Source organism: Cervus canadensis, chromosome 11, assembly GCF_019320065.1.
Source record: "Cervus canadensis isolate Bull #8, Minnesota chromosome 11, ASM1932006v1, whole genome shotgun sequence".
NCBI classification, from domain to species: Eukaryota; Metazoa; Chordata; class Mammalia; order Artiodactyla; family Cervidae; genus Cervus; species Cervus canadensis.
The window spans coordinates 13,863,998-13,879,903 of NC_057396.1; the positions used below are offsets into that span (position 1 = coordinate 13,863,998).

General features: G+C 36.5%; 1 protein-coding gene across 3 annotated transcripts in view; it reads left to right on the forward strand.

Moving 5' to 3' along the window:
• The window catches only part of CWF19L2 (CWF19 like cell cycle control factor 2), a 154,806-nt gene that overhangs the window by 46,047 nt on the left and 92,853 nt on the right, over positions 1 to 15,906 (forward strand). For 2 of the 3 annotated variants that reach the window (XM_043481561.1, XM_043481562.1), the window contains exons 7-8: positions 1,447 to 1,553; positions 12,789 to 13,444. In XM_043481561.1, the coding sequence (XP_043337496.1) occupies positions 1,447 to 1,553; positions 12,789 to 13,444 (763 nt within the window). The remainder of the gene's footprint in view (positions 1 to 1,446; positions 1,554 to 12,788; positions 13,445 to 15,906) is intronic. The other variant, XM_043481564.1, reaches the window with a different exon arrangement.

Genomic DNA, 15,906 nt, shown 5'->3' on the forward strand with positions numbered 1-15,906 from the left:
ACTTTGGATTTTTTCTTCTTTATCTAGTTGCTCTAGGTATAAGATTAAATTGTTTGACATTTTTCTTGTTTCTCTTGGTAGGACTGAATTGCTGTAAGCTTTCTCTTAGGATGGCTTTTGCTGTATCCCATAGGCTTTGGGTTGTTGTGTTTTTGTTGATTTTTTTTCCCCTGTATATTTTTTGGTTTCCTCTGATTTCTTCAGTGATCTCTTGCTTATTTAGTAGCATGTTGTTTGGCCTCCATGTGTTTGTGTTTTTGACATTTTTTTTTTCTTGTAATTGATTTCTATTCTCATAGTGTTGTGTTTAGAAATGATGCTTGATATGATTTCAGTTTTCTTAAATATTCAAGGGGCCTTCTCCTGATGTGGTAACCTCTCCTCTTCTTCAGCCACTCCCCCACCCCTACCCCCCACCCCACCACCCCAAGATTATGAATTCTATCTCGTTTCCTCTTTTGTTTTACTTCCCTTTCTCTCCATCCTATCTGGTCATTTGGGGATCTTTCTTGTCTTTTAATATATCCAAGATCCTCTGCTAATGTTCAGCATGTGGTGTGTTCAAATTGTTTCATTTGTAGATGTAATTAGTGATGTGCTTGTGGGAATAAGTGAACCTCAGGTTCTTCTGTTCCAGCATCTTGACTGCTCTCGTCTCCTTATATGTTCTTTATGTTCTATCTGAAGTAGCTTTTTTCCCCTTTGTGTGTACCTTTCTCGGCTTTAATTTATTTTGAGGCATACCCTGACTACTCTTTGTAGAAATCAAACTTGATTTTCATCCTGGTGTGTGAGATTGTCCCCTGACATTACATTTAGAAATAATTCTCTCCTTTTTTCATTTTTATGTAACTCTTTATAATAGTGATAAATACTACATTTGATAAAATGTAATATTTTTATATTTATCTCCTCTTATCCTCATTCTCTTAGATTCCAGTTTTTTTTAGGGTAGTTCTATTTTTTATTTCTTTTTATTTCTTTTAAATATTTATTTTTAAAATTTATTTGACTGTGCTGAGTGTTGCAGCACAAGTCTTTGATCTTCATTGTGACATGCAAACTCGGAGTTGTAGCATGCAAACTCTTAGTTATGGCATGCAGTATCTTTAGTTGCGGCATGTGAACTCTTAGTTATAGCATGTGGGATTTAGTTCACTGATCAGGGATCGAATTTGGACCCTCTGTGTTGGGAATCTAGAGTATTACTCAGTGGAGTACCATGGAATTTCCCAGTAGTTTCTTTTTGTTTTTCTTTTCTCATTATTGCAAAACTGTGCCTTACATATATAGGCACTCAAATATATGTTGAATTTTAAATGCACTTATGATTTTTACATGCTCAGAGAATAATATGCAATTTCATAGTTGCTGTAGTAGTAGTAAGTATTCTGTTATAACCACATGAAAAGTGTAACTGACATTAATATTGCAATTGAATTTCAGTAGAAGATGGTGGTTTAAGCTGGCTAAGGAAGTCTTATCAAAGAATGAAAGAACAAGCTGAGAAACAAAATAGAAATATTGAGGACATTGTAGCTGAAAGATATGGGGTAAGTCTTGGTATTTAGGAAATAAATATTATTTTCAAAGTTATATGGAAATTAACTTTAACTTTGTTAGTGTTTTGTGCTAGGATACACTTTTTAATTGACTTGATAGTAAATTTCAGTTCTAACTGTCTTCAACTACTGAAGCTGTGTTTTGCCTTTCATTTTTAGATAAACCTGTGCAGCATACTTAAATATAAAATTTAATGAATATAAAACTTAAATAAGGGCAATTTAAGAATGTGTTTAATGTAAAAGCAGCATTTTCTTGTTGTGAAGAAATTTCAATAGTATAGGAAAGCTTCCATAGAATACCTTTTGATATAAGTACTATTTTTTTTTTTGCTTTTAGAAAGTGATATTTATTCATTTTTCTTCCAGTTTTATTGAGATATACTTGACATGCAGTACTGCATAAGCTTAAGTTATGCAATATGATCTGACTTACTTAAAACATGGCGTGATTACTGTGTATGTGTGTGTGTGTGTGTGTATAAAACAATGGAATAATGCAGCAATATAGTTTAGAACCAGCTCCCCCATTCACAATGTGTGAATAATCTTTCTGTTTTAGCAGCTGTTGATGTCCTGTTTTCTTTCAATTTCAGGAGAAAGAAGTTTAGAAAGGAGTAAACAAAAAGTGAGAGAATTACTATTCTTTAAGAGAATCTATGTTAATATTTTGATCTATATATGTTTAATTTTTTCCTCATTACTATATAATTTTAAAATAAACAGTTTTACAAAAGCAGGCTTATGTACTGCACTTCCCTGGTGGTTCAGTGGTAAAGAATCTGCCTGTCAATGCAGAAGACCTAAGACATGCAAGTTCAATCCATGGGTTGGGCAAATCCCTTGGAGCAGGAGATAGCAACCCACTCTGTTATTCTCGCCTGGAAAAATTCCGTGAATAGAGGAACCTGGAGAGCTTCAGTTCTGGGATCACAAAGAGTCTGACAACAGACATAGCATAAGCTTACAGTCTACATTCTGGTTGTTTCACTTGCATAAGCAGACATAGTTGGATGCCAGTAAATATGTACATTTTAATGATCTCTTAATGTTTACACATAGATTTATATGGTGGAGGTGATGGAATGCCAGCCTAGCTATTTAAAATCCTAAAAGTTGATGCTGTTAAAGTGCTGCACTTAATATGCCAGCAAATTTGGTTATTCCTCAGTGGTTAAGAACTGGAGAAGATCAGTTTTCATTCCAATCCCAAAGAAGGGCAATGTCAAGGAATGTTCAAACTACTGTACAGTTGTGCTCATTTTACATGCTAGCAAGGTAATACTCAAAATCTTTCAAGCTAGGGTTCAACAGTACATAAACCAAGAACTTCTCAATGTATAAGCTGGACTTAGAAAAGGCGGAAGAACCAGATTACTAAATTGCCAACATTCATTGGATCATAGGAAAAGCAAGAGTTTCAGAAAAACATCTACTTCTGCTTCATTGACTACACTAAAGCCTTTGATCCACACTGTGTGGATCAAAACAAACTGTGGAAAGTTGTTAAAGAAATGGAAGTACCAGACCACCTTACCTGCCTCCTGCAGGTCAAGAAGCAACAGTTTTAGAACCAGACTTGGAAAAACAGACTGGTTTCAAATTGGGAAAGGAGTATGTCAAGTCTATATATTGTTACCCTGGTTATTTAACTTAAATGCAGAGTACATCATGTGAAATGCCTGACTGGATGAGTCACAAGCTGGAATCAAGATTGCTGGGAGAAATATCAACAACCTCAGACATGCAGATGATACCATCCTGATGGCAGAAAGCAAAGAGGCAAGAGAAACTTGATGAAGATGAAAGAGCAGAGTGAAAAATCTGGCTTAAACTCAGCATTCAAAAAACAAAGATAATGGCATCAGTTCATGGCAAATAGATGGGGAAAAAGTGAAAACAGTGACAGACTTTATTTTCTTGGGCTCCTAAATCTCTGTGGAAGGTGATTGCAGCCATGAATTAAAAGATGCTTGTTCTTTGGAAGAAAAGTTATGATAAACCTAGACAGTGTATTAAAAGGCAGAGACATCACTTTGCTGACAAAGATCCATATAATCAGACCTATAGTTTTTCCAGTAGTCAAGTATGGATGTGAGAGTTGGACCATAAAAAAGGCTGAGTGCTGAAGAATTGGTACTTCTGAACCATGGTGCTAGAGAATACACTTAAGAGTCTTTTGGACTGCAGAGAGTCAAAACAGTTCATCCTAAGTGAAGTCAGCCTGGAATATTCTTTGGAAGGACTGGTGCTGAAGCTGAAGCTTCAGTACCTTAACTACCTGATGCAAAATTCTGACTCTTTGAAAAAGACCCTGATGCTGGGAAAGGCAGGAGGAGAAAGGGACGACAGAAGATGAGATGGATAGATTGCATCACCTAGTCAATGGACATGAGTTTGAGCAAACTCTGGGAGATGGTGAAGGACAGGGAAGTCTGGTGTTCTGCAGTCCATGGGTGGCAAAGAGTTGGACATGACTTAGCGACTGAACAACAACCCATTATTTATTTATGTTAGTGGAGAGATATTTATATGTTTTTATTTTTTTCCCTGTTAAACAGCACTGTGATGACCATCTTTTCCAATGAATGTTGTGTGCTTACCTGGTTATTTTCTTAAAAGAATTACTAAAAGTGAAATTGCCAATTAAAGGATACGGATACTTACAGTGAGATTGCAAAATTTCTCTATAGAAGGATTGAAGAAATTATACTCAATAAAATTATTTTTTCCTATGATTTTCAATAGTAGTATTATGTTTTCTAGTCTATGCTACTCTGATTGGTAAGCAGATTTTTTCTTTGCCTTTATTTTTATCATTTGTTTACTAATCAAGTGGATTCTTTTTCATATATTTTTTGCCATTTGATTTGATTATTTGTAGTATTTACTCATTTGGGGATATTGACTTAAGACCTTTTAATAAATCTTCCTGTTAGTTTCATGTTTCTTTTTTACTTATATTTGTTATGAATATATTTAAAATATTTTTACCTAACAAAACCTATCAGATTTTTTCTTTCATGACATAATGTTCTTGGTATAACTCATCAACATTCTTTCTCCACCCACAAGATTATAAAAATGTACACTTCTATTTCCTTTAAGAATTTGTACAGTTTTACTTTTATGAATATTTTTAATCTTTTTGAAATACATATTTGTGTATGGTTTAAAGTAAACATTTAACTTTTCTAAAATCTTTAGGTAGGTTTTCATAATATATTGAATGAATTATTCTTTTCCTACTAATTTCAATGACACATTTATTATATATTACATCATCTTTTATGAAGTCAGTCTGTTTATTCTCAAATCTCTTTTACTGATTTTTTTTGTTGTTTCCTGGAATTAGTATAATACTATTATTGTAGTTTTCAGTAACTCATGTGGATAGCAAATAATTAGTGAATATGTACTGTATGACGGGATAAGTCTTCTTTCACTAGTTACTAAAAAGTAACTTTATATTCTTACACGTGCTTTTTTGTTGTTTTAAAATTTAGAATCAATTTTGTTAAGTTCAACCTCAAGAGAAACAGTTTCCAGAGTACATTATAGAGTTACAACTCATTTTTGAATTTTATTTAAATTTAATTAAATGTATAGATAAAACAATTAATATCTATAGAGTAGATATTATAAAGATATTAATTACCATGTAATGCCACCCAAGATGGATGGGTCATGGTGGTGAGTTCTGACAAGACATGGTGCACTGAACAAGGGAATGGCAAACCACTTCAGCATTCTTGCCTTGAGAACCTCATGAACAGTCAGTCAGTCAGTTCAGTCTCTCAGCGTGTCCGACTCTTTGTGACCCCATGAATCGCAGCATGCCAGGCCTCCCTGTCCATCACCAACTGCTGGAGTCCACCCAAACTCATGTCCATTGAGTTGGTGATGCCATCCAACCATCTCATCCTCTGTCGTCCCCTTCTCCTCCTGCCCTCAATCTTTCCCAGCATCAGGGTCTTTTCAAATGAGTCAACTCTTTGCATGAGGTGGCCAAAGTATTGGAGTTTCAGCTTCAACATCAGTCCTTCCAATGAACACCCAGGACTGATCTCCTTTAGGATGGACTGGTTGGATCTCCTTACAGTCCAAGGGACTCTCAAGAGTCTTCTCCAACACCACAGTTCAAAAGCATCAATTCTTAGGTGCTCAGCTTTCTTTATAGTCCAACTCTCACATCCATACATGACTACTGGAAAAACCATAGCCTTGACTAGACGGACCTTTGTTGGCAAAGTAATGTCTCTGCTTTTTAATATGCTCTCTAGGTTGGTCATAATTTTCCTTCCAAGGAGTAAGCGTCTTTTAATTTCATGGCTGCAGTCACCATCTCCAGTGATTTTGGACAATATGAAAAGGCAAAAAGATATGACACTGAAAGATGAACTCCCCAAGTCAGTAAATGCCCAATATGTTACTGGGGAAAAGTGGAGAAGTAGCTCCAGAAGGAGTCAAGAGGCTGAATCAAAGCAGAAACAATGCCCAGCTGTCAGTGTGTCTCGTAGTGGAAGTAAAGTCTGATGCTTTAAAGAACAATATGGCATTGGAATTTTAGGTCAAGGTAAATTGGACGTGGTCAAACAGGAGATGGCAAGAGTGAACATCAACATTTTAAGAATCAGTGAACTAAAATGGACTGGAATGGGTGAATTTAATTCAGATGACCTTTATCTCTACTAATGAGGGCAAATCTCTTAGAAGAAAAGGAGTGGCCCTCACAATCAACAAAAGAATCCGAAATGCAGTACTTGGGTGCAGTCTCAAAAACAACAGAATGATCTCTGTTTGTTTCCAAGGCAAACCATTCAATGTCATACTAATCCTAGTCTATGCCCCCAACCACTAATGCTGAAGAAGCTGAACGGTTCTTTGAACACCTACAAGACCTTCTAGAACTAATACCCAAAAAAGATGTCCTTTTCATCATAGGGGACTGGAATGCAAATGAAGGAAGTCAAGAGATACCTGGCGTAACAGGCAGGTTTGGCCTTGGAGTACTAAATGAAGCAAGGCAAAGGCTAACAGAATTTTGCCAAGAGAACGCACTGGTCATAGCAAACACCCTCTTCTAACAACACAAGAGATGGTGGACATCACCAGATGGTCAGTGTCAAAATCAGAGTGATTATATTCTTGGAGCAGAAGATGGAGTCAGCAAAAACTGGCTGGTTCAGATCATGAACTCCTTGTTGCAAAATTCAGACTTAAATTGAGGAAAGTAGGGAGATCCACTAGGCCATGGGTGTATGACCTAAATCAAATCCCTTATGAGTATACAGTGGAAGTGATAAATTGACTCAACAGATTAGATCTGATAGAGTGCCTGAAGAACTATGGACAGAGATTTGTAACAGGTGGCAGTGATAAAAACTATCCCCAAGAAAAAGAAATGCATAAAGGCAAAATGGTTGTCTGAGGAGGCCTTACAAATAGCTGAGAAAAGAAGAGAAGTGAAAGGCAAAGGAGAAAAGGAAAGATATACCCAATCTGAATTCACAGTCCCAAAGAATAGCAAGGAGAGATAAGAAAATCTTCCTAAGTGAACAATGCAAAGAAATAGAGGGAAACAATAGAAAGGGAAAGACTAGAGATCTCTTTAAAAAAATTAGAGATACCAAGTTTTTCCAGTAGTCATGTATGGTTGTGAGAGTTGGACTATAAAGAAAGCTGAACACCTAAGAATTGATGCTTTTGAACTGTGGTGTTGGAGAAGACTCTTGAGAGTCCCTTGGACTATAAGGAGATCAAACCAGTCAATCCTAAAGGAAAACAGTCCTGGGTGTTCATTGGAAGGACTGATGCTGAAGCTGAAACTCCAATACTTTGGCCACCTCATGCAAAGAGTTGACTCATTTGAAAAGACCCTGATGCTGGGAAAGATTAAGGGCAGGAGGAGAAGGGGACGACAGAGGATGAGATGGTTGGATGGCATCACCGACACAATGGACATGGGTTTGGGTAAGCTCCGGGAGTTGGTGATGGACAGGGAGGCCTGGTGTGCTGCGGTTCATGGGGTCACAGAGTCGGACACGACTGAGTGACTGAACTGAACTGAACTGAAGGGAACATTTCATGAAAAGATGGGCACAATAAAGGACAGAAATGGTGTGGACCTAACAGAAGCAGAAGATATTAAGAAGAGATGGCAAGAATACACGGAAGTATACAAGAAATATCTTAATGATTCAGATAACCACAATGGTGTGATCACTCTCCTAAAGCCAGGCATCTTGGAGTGCAAAGTCAAGTGGGCCTTTGGAAGGATCGTTACAAACAAAGTGGAGGTGATGGAATTCAGGTGAGCTATTTCAAATCCTAAAAGATGATGTTCTGAAAGTGCTGCACTCAATATGCCAGCAAATATGGAGGCCTTGGTAGTGGCCACAGGACTGGAAACGGTCAGTGTTCATTCCAGTCCCAAAGAAGGGCAATGCTAAAGAATGTTAAAACTACTACACAATTGTACTTATTTCACATTCTAGCAAAGTAATGCTCAAAATTCTCCAAGCTAGGCTTCAACAGTATATGAGCCAAGAACTACCATATATTCAAGTTGGATTTAGAAGAGGCAAAGAAACCAGAGATCAAATTTCTAATGTCCTTTGGATCACAGGAAAGCAAGAGAATCCCGGAAAAACATCTACTTCATTGACTACACTAAAGCCTTTCCACAAGAGACTGTGGAAAGTTGTTCAAGACGTGGGAATACCAGATCACCTTACCTGTCTCCTTGGGTACCTGTATGCAGGTCAAAAAGCAACAGTTAGAACTGGACATGGAACAGTGGACTGATTCAAAATTGGGAAAGGAGTACATTATGTCTACATATTGTCACCCTGCTTATTTAACTTAATATGCAGAGTACATCATGAGAAATTCCAGGTCTGGATAAAGCATAAACTGGAATCAAACTGCTGGGAGAATATCTATCAATAACCTCAAGATATTCAAATATCATATCACATATCACATCACCCTTATGGCTGAAAGCAAAGAGGAACTAAAGAGACTCTTGATGAAGATGAAAGAGGAGAGTGAAAATGCTGGCTTAAAATGTAAATGTTCCGATAACTAAGATCATGGCATTGGGTCCCATCACTTCATGGCAAATAGATGGGAGAATAGTGGAAATGGTGAGGACAGACTTTATTTCTTGGGTTCCGAAATCACTGCAAATGGTGACTCCAGCCATGAAATTAAAAGATGCCTGCTCCTTGAAAGAAAAGCAATGACAAACCTAGACAGTGTGTTAAAAAGTGGAGGCATTACTTTGCCTACAAAGGTCTGGATAGTCAAAACTATGGTTTTTTCAGTAGTCACATATGTATGTGAGAATTGGACCATGAAGAAGGCTGATCGCCAAAGAATTGATGCTTTGATCTGTGGTGTTGGAGAAGACTCTTGATAGTCCCATGGACTGCGAGGAAATGAAGCCAGTCAATCCTAAAGGAAATCAACCCTGAATATTCGTTGGAAGGGCTGATGCTGAAGCTGAAGCTGTAATACTTTGGCCACCTGATGCGAAGAGCTGACTCATTAGAAAAAACTTTGATGGTGGGAAAGATTGAAGGCAGCAGAAGGGTACGACAGAGGACGAGGTGGTTGGATGGCATCACCGACTCAGTGGACATGAGTTTTAGCAAGGTCCAGGGGATGGTGAAGTACAGGGATGCCTGGCATGCTGCAGTTCTGGGGTCACAAAGAATCAGACATGACTGAGTGACTGAATAACAATATTGAATTATCTCATCCTAAAATACTGATTATTCATCAGTTCAAATTTTCATTTATTCTTTTCAGTGCATTTCTCCATTTGTTGTTATATATATATCCTTATCCTTAGTATATTTTTTATTTTTTTCAATTATATGTTGAATCTTTCTTCCTTTGTATTTTCTGGCTTGCCTGGTATTAGTCTGCCCATTTTTTTTAAACTCTTGTCATTACAGATATAGCTCTTTTAAACTGGCTTATCTGGGAAAATAGTTACATGGAAATGTTGATTACTTTTTCCTGCTCAGTATTACAATATTTAAACTTTCTTGTATTCTTGAAATAGAATTTCAGGACTTCGATATAGATACCTTTCTTCTGTGTTTAAGTGCATTTAAGATGAAGATTGTCATGTTTAAAAAGTATCTTTGCATTTATGGTTTATTGAAAGGTGCTTTTTTGTTAATTTGCTTTTAAATTAGGAGTGGGTATCTAATTTTTATGAAATAACTGTTTTGATATCCTTTGAGATAAAATTATTTTTTTCTTTTTTAATGAGATGAATTGTTTGAACATATTTTCTAACTTCGGACCATTCTTAGATTCTTTAACTCCTATTTGATCATGGCATTTACTTTAATATACTACTGAATTAAATTTGTTATTATTTTATTTTGCATTTGTGTCTTTATATATATATTATCTTTAGTTTTCTTTTTATCTTTTAAGGGTTATAAGTTTATTTTTGAAACTTTGAAGTTTTATATAATTTCTTAACTCTCTAGAACAGTTAAGAATTAAAGAGTTAGGCATTTTGACATAATGGTTAAAAACATTTGCTGTGTAGTTAAATAGTCTTGAATTTCAATATCAGGTTTGTTACTCTTGCTGTGTGATCTTAGCTTCATTTTTATTTTTCATTTTAAAGACACGATTATTAGTATCATTCTCATAGAATTGTTGTGAGCACTAATAATAATTTGAATGCTTTTCATCTGCCAGCTCTTGTTGTATTACATCATGTATAATTAAATTTATTTAATAGCCAGAATTATAGTGTTATTTTTATTTAGTAAATGAAACTGAGGCAGAGTTTAAATAACCAAGACTATGAAATTCATGAGTAAATTTGATCCTAGACATTATAAGTAGACCCCATTTAAATGATTCAAAAGATGTAGTACAATAAGCATTGGATAAATTGTGTCAGCTACTGTTGTTGTTTTTGTTATTACCATATTTTATTGAATTTTAGAAGCCACTAATTATAAAGACATCATTAATATATGTATCACCAAGAAAGAAAAAAGTTACCTATGAGGCAGTGCTTAAATTGCGAAACTATCCCCCTTTACTGCCATCATTTTCATTCTATTCATGTCATTAAACTTAAGAAACATGTTCAACCTGGATTTTTAAAATAATTTGATAAAATAAAATATAATGATTATCTCTGCCTCGTCTAAGATAGTGACTTTCCATCTCAACTTTCAGATTTTATGGAAATATTTAAAAATTTTAATTACAGTTTACTATAAATTTAAAAAATATGCATGTTTTTCTTGACAGTTGTATTCTTTGCAACTATAAGAACAATTATTTAGATCTAACCATTACATTTGCCACTTAGTTTATGGCCTGAATTCCTTTTTTCAAAGATACCTGCCCTAATTCATTTATGGTTTGGCTTAATGATACTGAGTAATTTCTCCCCTAGAATTAGTAAGTAATATACTTTCTGTTATGTTGCATTTTGGAAAATGCCTTTCTTCTGTACCTGCCAAGGAAAGATAATTTGACTGAATTGAATTCTTTATTTAGAATTATTATGTTAGAATTATTTTTCAAAATTTCATCTTCACTTCATTATCTTCTAGCACTTAGTGAAAAGTTGTTAACAGTCTTAGCTTCCTTTTCTTCGTTGGCAGAATGTTGTTTAGCTCACTCCCGTTTGTTTACTTGTTCACATTCACTCCTTCCTCTGATCTGATCTTTGTGAAAAATTTATTTTCTGCATGAACTGAGACTCAGGAATTAGGATTTTTTTATGTATGAGTTTCTGTATGCTTCACTTTCTTCCTTCTCCAAAGGCTATTGGATGAGACCTTTGGATCTAGAAAATTAGCTGGGGAAATTTTTTTGTTAATGCTTCTACAGTCTTTGGTTTTTCCTTCTGAAAGTATATGCATGTTCTGTAGAATTAATTGTCCATGTGTCTTTTTGCTGTTTGCTGTTATATTTGTTTACCATCTTTTCCTAAGTATAGCAAATTCCTAGGCTGGTGTTGAGTTCGCAGATCTGGATTCAGCACTTTTGTTGTTCTGCTCACCACCTGCCTGTCTGTGAACAGTTCTCTTTATGTCTTTCTTGTTCTTGAACTGCTCTTCTTTTCATATCAGTCTGTTTTGTTTTAGCCATACAGTAACATTTTTTTTTTTTAAGTTGGAGTCTAATTACTTTACAATATTGTAATGTATTGTATGTACTTAAAATACATTGACATGAACAGCCATGGAGTTACATGTATTCCCCATCCTGATCCCCCCTCCCACCTCCCTCTCCACCCGATTCCTCTGGGTCTTCTCAGTGCACCAGGCCCGAGCACTTGTCTCATGCATCCCACCTGGGCTGGTGATCTGTTTCACTATAGATAATACAAGCAACTCCTGAAGCTCAATTCTGGAAAAATAAATGACCCAATCAAAAAATGGGCCAAAGAACTAAACAGACATTTCTCCAAAGAAGACATACAGTAACATCTTAAATCTCACTGACAGTAGGAAATATCTTTTAAAATATTATGTCTTTACTGTTTTCTGAATTCTCTTTTGTTTTAGTGCTGGGCATTTGGTCTAAATGGCTTCTTTTGAGCTCCAGAGTTGTTTTATTATTTGGTAATTTTTCATTGATTTTTCATATTTTTTAAAATGCTCATTTCATAGTGATGTGTTTCTTTGCTCCGGCTGCCACAGCACAGTTCCACAGACTGGATGACTTAAACAACAGCAATTAATTTTCCTACATTTCAGGAGAATGGCAGTTGAAGATCAAGATATTAGAGGTTTTGGTTTCTTTTGAGGCCTCTCTTCTTAATTCATAAGTGTCTGCCTTCTAGCTCCGCCCTCACGTAGTATTTTCTCTGTGTGTGCTGATCTCTGTGTGTGTCCATATTTCTTCTAATTACAAGCATATCAGTCATACTGGATTAAGGCCTAACCCAGTGACCTCATTTTAACTTAATCACCTCTTTAAAGATCCTTTCTACAAATGTCACATTCTGTGGTTCTGTGGGTTAGAGGTTTGACATGTGACTTTGGAGGGCGTGCATATTTCAGCCTGCGTCATTTAGGGTGATTGTTTGGGTCTTTCATTCCCCTTTTTGGGTTTTCCTTTCATTGTACTACGTGACAATGTGTCATGACACAGTGGCAGGCAGAGTACAAGTCACTGAGCCATTTTTAATTTTAAACATCTTGTTGATTTTTTCCTCATTTCTAGTCAATGGAAATATTTCAGTTGAAATTAAAGGAAGCTGAAAAAGCTGCATTTACAAAAGAAGATTATAGAAGAGAACGGTGGAAGAAACCAACATACTCAGATAAAGCACATAGTAGTCAAGAAAGTGGAAAGTCAGACTTGGTAAAATATAATAAAAGTTCAAGAGGTAGATATAATACAACAGATATTGCCAACAATGACACTAAAGATAAGTTTAGTGGTGATGAAAAAGATGGTAGATCTGTGTTTTCAGAAACATGTAGAAGAGAACCCAGTCCAAGGAAAAATCAAGAATTTTCTTCTCATGTAAATTTAAGAGCTAAATTCTTAAGACCCTCTGATGATGATGAAGAAGTGTCATTTCATAGCAAGGACAGAAATTTTGAACCATCTAGTTCATCTTCAGCAGTAGTCCCTCAAGATTCTGTGTATTGTGGTTTTCGAAAACCCACAGAAAACAGTGAAGAAAGTTTATCATGGAATCGATTTGGGAGGGGAGACAGGAAACATTCAAATCAAAAACCACCAGAAACCAGTCACAGTGTTGACCATGGATACATTTCAGAAGACGTGAGAGAAAAATCACAGGAGGAAGGCTTGAGAGATGACTCTGTGACAAAAGAACATCTACAGGATACAAAGTCTTCGCTTGCCAGGTATTCTGTCATTTGTTTTCTAAACTGATAAATGAATACTAACGTCAGACGATTCAGGACACTGAGCTGTACTTTAGAGCATCAGTTACTGATTAGATATGTTATGATTTTGTTTCTTAAATTTGATGTAAGTGATGAGATATGCACCTTTGACAGTTCAGTAGTTTCATTTTATATATTGTATTTCATTTCAGTTTATTTAACGAAAAGCTGAAAGATGAATTCAGTAGTGAATATTTCCCAAAATTTGTTGCTTTTTTGAGATCTATAAAGCTAAATGACCTTAATAGTTCTTATAAATAGATATGCTACATGAAATATTTTGGTAGATTTTGTTCAATTCAGTTCAGTTGCTCAGTCATGTCTAACTCTTTGCGACCCCATGGACTATAGGATGCCAGGCTTCCCTGTCCCTCACCATCTCCCAGAGCTTACTCAAACTCATGTCCATTGAGTCAGTCATCCATCCAACCATCTCATCCTCTGTTGTCCCCTTCTCCTCCCCCTTTCAATCTTTCCCAGCATCAGGGTCTTTTCAAATGAGTCAGTTCTTGCCATCAGGTGGCCAAAGTATTGGAGTTTCAGCTTCAGCATCAGTACTTCCAGTGAATATTCAGGACTGATTTCCTTGAGGACTGACTAGTTTGATCTCCTTGCCGTCCAGTTCAGTTCAGTTCAGTTCAGTTAAGTTCAGTTCAGTCACTCATTCGTGTCCGACTCTTTGCAACCCGGTGAACTACAGCACACCAGGCCTCCCTGTCCATCACCAGCTCCTGAAGTCCACCCAAACTCATGTCCATCAAGCCTGTGATGTCATCCAGCCATCTCATCCTCTGTTGTCCCCTTCTCCTCCTGCCCTGAATCTTTCCCAGCATCAGAGTCTTTTCGAATGAGTCAGCTCTTCGCATCAGGTGGCCAAAGTACTGGAGTTTCAGCTTCAGCATTAGTCCTTCCAGTGAACACCCAGGACTGATCTCCTTTAGGATGGACTGGTTGGATCTCTTTGCAGTCCAAGGGACTCTCAAGAGTCTTCTCCAACACCACAGTTCAAAAGCATCAGTTCTTCAGCATTCAGCTTTCTTTATAGTCCAACTCTCACATCCATACATGACTACTAGAAAAACCATAGCCTTGACTAGATGACCCTTTGTTGGCAAAGTAATGTCTCTGCTTTTTAATATGCTATCTAGGTTCGTCATAACTTTCCTTCCAAGGAGTAAGCGTCTTTTAATTTCATGGCTGCAATCACCATCTGCAGAGATTTTGGAGCCCAGAAAAATAAAGTCTGACACTGTTTCCACTGTTTCCCCATCCATTTGCCATGAAGTGATGGGACCGGATGCCATGATCTTAGTTTTCTGAATGTTGAGCTTTAAGCCAACTTTTTCACTCCCCTCTTTCACTTTCATCAAGAGGCTCTTTAGTTTTTCTTCACTTTCTGCCATAAGGGTGTTGTCATCTGCATATATGAGGTTATTGATATTTCTCCTGGCAATCTTGATTCCAGCTTGTACTTCCTCCAACCCAGCATTCTCTTGCAGTCCAAGAGACTCTCAAAAGTCTTCTCCAACACCATAGTTCAAAAGCATCAATTTTTCAGAGCTCAGCTTTCTTTATAGTCCAACTCTCACATCCATACATGTCTACTGGAAAAACCATAGCTTTGACTAGGTGGACCTTTGTTGGCAAAGTAATGTCTCTGCTTTTTAATATGCTGTCTAGGTTGGTCAGATTTTGTTAGTACTGCCATATTGCTTTCAAAGGAAATTCGTCCATATTTAATTACACAATCATAACTATCCATATTGCATACCTACTGGAGGTCTGAGAGACTGAAAGAAAATATGCTGCCATAGCCCAAATATGAAGTGAAAAATATATGTGAAAGATCTTGCAGAGGGAAACATGAATTTTGGTGGTTGTTTTGCAGAGAAGGAAATCCATTTTGATAGTTGACAGGTTTTAAAGCTAGAGTTTTGAAAGCAAAATATAGTTAAGATAGTGATTGTACATATAATGATTAGAAAAATCAGTAGCACTAACTGCTTTTATTATTCTTGTCCCTTTAGCAGTTGTATATAGGGTTGAGTTATTCAGTCAGGAAACCCAGGTTGAGTGGGTCAAACCTAGGAAACTTGATTTAGCCATAGGGTTGACACTGTTTGAAATAGCCATAAGTAGAAAATGTGTAGCCAAAGGATAATAACTACCCTGTACTTGAATGAATGATCATTAAAATATGTCTTAAAGTACCACCAAATGAATGGCACACTAAAGGAAGAGATTTTAGGAAGTAATAGAATTCTCTGGTGACAGTCGTAGGTGTAAGCTTTGTTGTCTGGGGTCCTGAGTCTGGTAAATCACTTTTGTTAGTGACTTCATCTGAAGCTGTGGGTTATACAGCCTGGTGTGTAGCTTTTAGTAAAAGGGAGGGAGGGAGGCTGGCAAAATCTAGACTGAAT